The sequence below is a fragment of the Perca fluviatilis genome, chromosome 6 (genome assembly GCF_010015445.1).
Source record: "Perca fluviatilis chromosome 6, GENO_Pfluv_1.0, whole genome shotgun sequence".
Lineage (NCBI taxonomy): Eukaryota > Metazoa > Chordata > Actinopteri > Perciformes > Percidae > Perca > Perca fluviatilis.
This window is the reverse complement of record NC_053117.1, coordinates 9,367,632-9,375,994: the sequence shown is the minus strand read 5'-3', so window position 1 is coordinate 9,375,994 and position 8,363 is coordinate 9,367,632. Positions and strand designations below refer to the sequence as shown.

Below are 8,363 nucleotides of genomic sequence, written 5' to 3'. Positions count from 1 at the left end.
AACCGTATCTCACTCAAAACAGCATGGATGGATTTTTTTGTGGAAGCACCAGAGACACAAAAGAACACCCCAAATCCCAGAAAAAGTGATTTTTTCATAATATGGGCACTTTAAGCATAAGCAACGTTACAAAAACTTAAAACTAAGTCCCAACCATCTATTAAGTTCTGAAATAAACTGTATGAAAAACAAATCAGCCATGTAGGAGTAGTAGACAGATTATAAAATGCAGTCTAATCAAATGCTCATTATAATTCGGCAAACACCGGACAAGAGGCCTCCACGCCGCCCTCCGGGCCCGATGACAGCTCCTGATCCGGTCGCGAAGCACCCCGCGCGGGCGCCACGTCCCCCTCCTCCATATCCAGATCTGGACAGAGCCTGTCCGCTTCCTCGGGAGCAGTGAATGTGAGCGTTCTCCCTCTGTGGTTTACTCTCAGAGATGCCGGATAAATAAGAAAGTTTGGGATGTCTTTAGCATGCAACCTAATCTGCACTCCTATAAATTCCTGGCACCGTTGGACGGTGAAAGCGCTGTAGTCAGGCTTAATGCGCAGTGTTGCGTTGGAATCAATCAGCGTGCGCGTAGTTGCACCCTTACCGTAGATCCTGTGCGCCCTGTCAATTTCAATGGTAGCCCTGTTCCGTAAGGAGGGTATCCATTTTGGCAACTGATTTTGCAAGAATCCAACTGGATCATCTTTTTCGCTGCCCTCTTTCAGTCCAATGATACGCACATTATTTATTCTCGATCTGTCCTTCAGTTCGGCCAACTTCAACTCCAATTTCTTCTGGTCATCGATATGGGCTTTCACCGTGTTTCTCATCTGTCTGATTAGTCTGTGTTAACACAGCCCACCTCCATGAGTCTTACGCTACAGAGCAGCATCTCTATCTGCTCAGAAGGCTAGCAGGCCTGGTAGCTGGACAGCTGAGTCCGGTACACTGTTGTTCAGCCATGTTTACACAAAAATAAAAACACAGCAGCCTCTGAACTCGCGTTGGGAGTTTCGTTGAAGTTGGATGTAGTCCAGTTTTTTGTCTAATGAGCGAACATTTGCAAGCAGCTATTTTTGTAAATACACCTTATAAAACCTGAACTACAACAAAGAGAATGGGCCTGGCCCGGTGACGACGAAGCTAGGTTAGCCTTTAGTAACGGGGTTTCTTTGTTCTATGAGTCCAGGCCTTGCAACAGTACAATAAAATGTGAAAACATTTTAGGTTTGGGGCGACCTCTATCTTACCCAGTAGAGCGTGTGCCCCATGTATTCCTTGGCAGTCGCCTGGGTTTGAATCCGACCTGCAGCCCTTTGCTGCGTGTCATCCCCTATCCCCCTCTTCTCTCTATATGCACTAATAAAATAAAAAAAAGCCCCAAAAAGAATCTTAAAAAAAACAAAAAGGCAAGAAACAGGCGATAACCAAATCTTGATTTAATATTTGACCAGCACCAACTAGTTTGACAGTTTAATTTGAGTTTTGTGAGCATGGTGGGTTGAGCTGGACAGGGAATGGCAGTTACTTTACGTTCAAGCATGACGATCCTCAGTCATCATCTTAAACCTGCCCCTCATGAGATAAACGTTTGTGATTGCCCTGTCCAGGTTCTCTTCGGCTGGAAATCTGTTTAAATCGGAGGGGTGCCAGACCTATCTGCCAGAGCAAATGAAACATGAGCTTAAAGATTCATCTGGTTTCCAAGCTAGTATCACACTGTTATCAAACTATTATTGAGTCTGAATCAAGTGCTACTGATAGAGGATGTTGTCAATTGTATAGATTGTAAAGCCCTTAGGCAAAATCGCCAATACACAGACACCCCCCTGGGACACTTGGCAAGAGAGTTACAATGTACTGTATTTTACTAGAGAACGTTCCATTCAAATTAGGTCATTTAATAAACGTAGTAGGCCTACTGCTACCGAGCTAATCTGTTTGCATGTTAACCCATCAAGGGTAATTCTGTGATAATAAAACTTACCAACCCGTTCTCATTCCGAACTCGTAAAATAAGTACGTTTGGGCAGTGTCCTTCAGGGACTGATGCGACGAAAAAGCCGCAGTTGGATGAGATTTAGCGAGTGGTATGTAAGGGGAAATTGCTGCATAAGGACGGTGGTTGGGGTGGCGGATGGGTAAAACACCGGACTTTCACTCAGGAGACTCGGGTTCGCGCCCCGCGTGTGGCGTTTTGTTTCCCATTCTCCGGCGTGTGTTTCCCGGCTTTTGAGGCGTCCTTTCCCCGTTGTTTTTCTTTTGTTTCCCCCGTCTATGGCGTTTTGTTTCCCCCTTCTACGGCGTGTGTTTCCCGGCTTTTGAGGCGTCCTTTCCCCGTTGTTTTTCTCCTAAACCCAACCTCCGCGATTCCGTTATTGTCGCGCTTCACCCGCTGTGTGTTTCCCGGCTTTTGAGGCGTCCTTTCCCCGTTGTTTTTCTCCTAAACCCAACCTCCGCGATTCCGTTCACCCGTCCCGACCAAGCGCGTCAAAAGCGACGAAAAAGGGATGGAAATAGTGGCGACCAAGCACGTTTACATGAGACGCTAAAGGAGACTTTTAACGTCAAATAAGAACGAGAAAGGCTCCTGACCGAACGTCCTTATTTTACGAGTTGGGTGTGAGAATGTGTTGAACTTACATGAAATGGAATGTAACTTATACTTAAGGAATATTAGGGAGGTTGGTATTTACTGTAAGTCTGTATTGGTATGCCTCTCAGTGAATCATATTGATAAGATACGGCATTGGCAATTTTAGACCCTTTTTAGGGGGGCTCAAGCCTATTGTGTCTATTATGTCTATTTTAGTGCTTCAAGCTAGAGTTTGTGAACTTGTCTGTTAGTGACAGAGGAAAAACAATGAACAAAAGGTTCAAAGGGCTTGAAACAGGTGTCACTGTCACCAATGCTATGCACCTGTTACCCTGTCAAGGAAAGGGTTAACAGAAACGTAGTTTTGGCAAATCGGAGGTGGTTGTACCAGACTCCCGCATTTGGCTGAGTCTCTATCTAATCTGTCAGAGGGACAGCAGAAGTGCAGTTGTACGTTTAACGTTGGTAGTTCCCAGAGACGAAGTAGGTAATTTCATGGCGCAGATTAAAACCCAAATTGAAAGGTAAACTAAAATTGCTGAATGTTAGAACATTGTGTGAAATTGGTCGATATTACTGTGACTTGTGAAGTGTCTGGTTTAGTTCCATCATAGTGTTAATAGTGTCAAAAGACGTTAGCTGACGTTGTTCAGTAGCTAGCTCAGAGATTATCGGCTAATGAAATTACTGATTTAGCAGGATTTTTTTTTTGCATGGCACTGTATCCGTGTGACATTGTCATTAGGGGCTGAGCCCCCCTAAAGGTCTGATCCTAGAATCGCCCCTGAGGTACGGCTTTGTCAAAACTCAATAGAGGTGAAAAAATAAAACAGCAATTCATTCCTACCTCAGGTTTTAAACAAATCTCCAGTTTATCCTTCGTAGAACAGCGCCCCCTTGCTGTTTTGTGCCATAAGGCAATCCTGCTGAAATCTAGCTCACTCTGCTATTTTGCCATCTAACATAAAATGCAATGTAGAGACCATTTAAGTATGCAAGTCGTGTGGTAGTCTATATTCTTGACCTTCCATTTGTGGGACTGCTCCGTTGCCAATGAAAAATCTGACGGATTTCACTCATTTAAGCTGGATCCGTTGCTTTGGGCTTCCTTTGTGTTAGCATTTTAAACTCCGGTCGATTTATGACGACTGTGGTTAACCTTTTCTCAGATCTCAGCAAGGTAAATCCAGACAGCTATCTGTCCAATCTGAGTTTTCTGTTGCATGACTAAACCAACTTTTATGTTCTACCAAAACAAGTTCCTTCCCGAGGCTATTTTGCAGCAGTACTGCAGCTTTTCCCAGTGCTTAGCACCGCCCAAGACGATTGTGATTGGTTTAAAGAAATGCCAATAAACCAGAGCACGTTTTCCTCCCATCCCCGAATGCTATGTGGAGTAGCCAGACCCTCCTCCAGCGCGCTTTGGAGGAGGGTCTGGCAAAGCGATACTAGTCGGGTGGTAATAATTTATTAATGTTAAAATTGCGCAAACTACGTTTCTCTCAAAGATAGTTTTGCTGCAATTTGAATTCCTCTGAAGTCAAGTAACTGCTTGCCTGGACAGTTACCCAAGGTCTGCCTGGCACAGTTACTGTCAGCATTCTGTCACTCAGCAGGTGGAGCTTTCTCCTTCCATTTCTGATGATGCTTTGTAAACTTTTACTAACTCTTTTAACAACTTTTACTGGATTGTCTATTTTTGAATGACAGTAAATTATTCCTATATCTGTCTGTGATATATGACCCTGCTGCAGAGCCTTTCAGTGAAACCATTTGATGTTTTTATTTTTTTTGCAACCGGACACAATTCTAATGTTCCAGGCTGTGTTAAGCAGAATTTCTGCTGCATTATTGAAGAGGACATTTCCTAAATACTGCTGTCTATGCAGCATGTACCCAAGGGGAGATTAATGGGCAAGTAGCCTATTGCCAGAGGAGAAATATTTTCATAGGTTTTTACTGCAATTTTTCTACAGCAGGTGACATTTCAGATGACACTGCATCAAACAAAGCCTTGATGAAATGGCATTCTACTCTAAATATGATGCCAGCAGTGGGCACATGCATTTGCTTGTGTGTGTGTGTGTGTGTGTGTGTGTGTGTGTGTGTGTACCCCAGTATTCAGGTTGAGAAAAATAATTCAAAAACACATCTAAATTACATTTGACATTACAGATGGAATTTAATTTACACAAACAAATCTCCTTCAGGCTTCACACTTTTGACAAAACTTTTAAATGGCTAAAATACATTTGCACAGACAATCAATATGATTCATGTGAGCTGAATTAATACAATCATCAACTCAACCAGTTTACAAGGCAGCTGTTCCAATGTGGCTGGACCATAACAGTACAAACATTTAGATATTGTTTTTACACAAGCACATAGCCATTGATTTCCCAGGTGAGACATTGTTTCATAAACTATATGTCACATTCCTCGGGTGATACAGTATAAAAGTGTAAATGATTCAGCAGATTGCCATCAAGTTTCCAATGCTATAATAAACTGTTGGTTGGTGGAAGTGCATTTTACATACAGGTTTACGTTGATGTGCTAATATTATTATTGAATTTAGCTATATAGGGCCACAATAAATATTAACAATATATAAGATATTAATATATAGAAGTATTCCAAGAGTTATTGGGACGGTGACAAAGAATCCTATGCTTCTCCTTCTCAGAGAATCAACCTAAATAACACTTGAAGTACGCCACCTTCAACAATTGGCCAAGTTAGCCAAATATTGTTTTTTTTTATTGTTTGACATAACTTCTGACAAAATACAAAAAAAGTCTGGCATTTATTAGTTTCTGACTCTGGCAAAACTAGGAAAAACAGTAAAATTCCCCAAAACTACTGACTTTTAAGTATCTCTTTAACCAAATCACACACATTTAGGGTATTCTATGTGATCTTATTTTAATACTTAATGTAATAACTAATGTAATATTTTTTCACTTTCATTCAGTGAGCCTCCCCTGAAACTGTGTTGAGGAACTAATAAGACCCCCCTCCCACTTTGAAAACCTCTACTTTAAAGGAAAGGGTAATCTTCTTTCAAGTCTGCTTTAATACAATACTTCCATGCCCATGCTTGCATTGAGACAGGGTTTTATTGCTTTGATCATTCATTCTGTTCATATAAGCCATTAAAGGAGCATATTGTTATGATATCAGTCTGTCTTTAGAGAAGTGACACAAATCAATATGAGCACCTAAACCACCATCACCAGCAGCAGCTGCAGCCTCCCCCACCTGCATCACCTCTCTGCCTTTACCAGGGAAAGAGACAGTCACAGGAAAGACAGTCTCCTCAACAACGCAGCATCTGCTGTGTGGGAGATTCACTGAGCAAGAGATTCATTGGAGAATTAATTTAGGAAGAAAAAAAGGAAAAGCTGAAGGCTTCAAGCGGCAAGTCACACGAGAGCACACTCTGAAAGAAAGACATTTAAAAAAAGAGTTTTGTTTTCCCCACAACACAGCTTTTTGTAAATACACCTTTTAAAGATATAGTGCGTTGTTTCTGTCGCCCCCATTTGGAATTCTAAGTAATGACAACAAAACAGTTGGCGCGTCCAAATGATACAAGCCTACCTACTTCAGGGGCAGTTGTTCAAAGGAAATCTGATGGGATTTTGGTTATCGGATTGGATCAAATCTTGAAAATGGGTTGTTAAAAAGGAAAAGAAGGATTCTGAAATCCAATTAGATTACGGAATCCAATCCTAGTTTTAATCTGGATCAAACCTTCAGTTTGTGTTGTTCAAAACTTGTCAGTAGGATTTGGATAACTTTGATCCAAAAAAACAGGATTATCCTGATCCCAACAGGGGGTAGGATTTGAAGGTGGATTCCAGGAAGAAAATGTAGTAAAACTTTAAAATTGGTCAACTAATACATTTGTATCAGTAGTGTATATACTTTTATTTATATTTTGCACTTGACTCGTGTAACCGTTGTAACAGTGATAAAGTAGATAATGTAGACATAGGCTACCAATTAAGCCGTTCAGTATAGTAAAAATAAATAATGATCTTGTCCCCATGAAATAATCCCCCAAACAGATTTCAATAACAAAAAATAATAATATATTCCATTTTTCTGTCATTCATGACCGTATATTAATTTCAAAGAAACAATCATCAGAGATGAGCCTGTCAAAATAATTTCTAACAATTGCATCCCTTACTATACGTCCAGTCAGTCCCTCATTCTGACAGAATGCCAGAGGTTGGTCTGGTTCTTCAACAGGCTCAGGTGCATCATAAACATCATCACAGAGAGGGACATTGCGCCTGGTAGCGATGTTGTGCAGGACGATACACGCAAGTATTATGTTGCATGCTCCCTGTGGTTCCACTCGCAAGTAGTTAAGACATGCAAAGCGTCTCTTCAGAACTCCATTTAAACGCTCAATTGCACATCTTGTTTTGCAATGAGCAGTGTTGAAGCGTGCCTGAGCAGGTGTGGTTGCTGCAAGAAAAGGAGTCATCAGCCATGGTAGGAGTGGATAGGCACTGTCTCCTAATATTATGCCATCCAGTCGGTTTGTTTGGAACTCTCTGTATAAAGCACTCTCTCTCAGGATACGTGCATCATGAACAGACCCAGGCCACTTCACGACACAGTTTGTGATGATGAGGTCAGCATCGCAGACAAGTTGGATGTTGATGCTGCGCCTCCCCTTTCGGTTGATGTACTCCCAATCCCTCTCATGAGGTGCTTGGATATGCACATGAGTGCAGTCAATAACCCCAATAGTATTGGGCATGTTCCCCAAAAGAAAAAACTTGTGCTTTGTCTGGGCAATCTGGACATCCTTTGGAAGTGAAACAAACTGATTGACCAGGCTGGCCAATGCAATTGACACAGCTTTCACTACATCATTCACAGTTGATTTGTCCACTCCTATATTGTCACCAACAACTTGGTAGAAAGTGCCAGACGCATAGAAGGGCAGACCAATGAGGACCTGTACTTCCACAGACAGACTGTGACTCCTTCGGGTTCTCCGTTGAAGGTTTGGCCTGACAAGGTCTGCAATGTACTCAATATCAGCATTCCCAAAGCGAAATCGATCATACAGTTCTTCAGTGGTGTATTGCTCCAGTTGTTGTGCACGCTCAACACACACCCTTTGACGGTATCCTCTTCCACCAAAACGGTGGTAGCGATGGACAGTACCTGCCATGTCAGTGCCTCTCTCTAAGTCCACTGGCTGAATATAAGATGGCTGTCAAATACCCACACCCAATTGGCTAACGTGCTGTGGCTTGTTTTCAATTAAGTCAATCATGCCCAAGGCCTATAAATACTATGTTCACTACAACAGATGAGGTGGAGCCATGGACTCAAAAGGACCTAATTCCACTGTTGCAGAAACCCATGCACTGCTGGAGGGTGTTAAGTGCCATTATGCCTCAATAGTAGGAAGCTCTGTTGTGGGTGGAATGGTGACTAACAAAAGGAAGAAAGACATTTGGGTTGAAATCACCCAGAATGTGAATGCAATGGGGTCTGGCCAGAAGAGGACCTTGGAGCAAGTGAAATTGAGATGGAAGAATCTGAGGGCCAGAGCAACAAAGGACCTTGCTGAAGCAAAAAACACCCAAACAGGCAACAAACCCTTTAAGAAAGGTGAATACACATATGTGGTTCTGGACATTATTGGAGGTGAGAACTCTAAAGCTCTGCACGGGATTCAAGGTGTTGTAGGGGATGGTGAGCCTACGATTGTAGAGGAAAATTAGCCATTCCC

At 42.2% G+C, this 8,363-nt stretch overlaps 1 protein-coding gene across 1 annotated transcript; it reads right to left on the bottom strand.

The window, feature by feature from the left end:
- Positions 1-248: 248 nt before the first annotated feature.
- Positions 249-7,796, bottom strand: LOC120560494 (putative nuclease HARBI1). Its single transcript, XM_039803070.1, has 2 exons — positions 7,213-7,796; positions 249-840 (listed from the first exon to the last, which is right to left on the bottom strand). The coding sequence occupies exons 1-2, from the start codon at positions 7,794-7,796 to the stop codon at positions 249-251; spliced, it is 1,176 nt and encodes a 391-aa protein (XP_039659004.1).
- Positions 7,797-8,363: the final 567 nt, after the last annotated feature.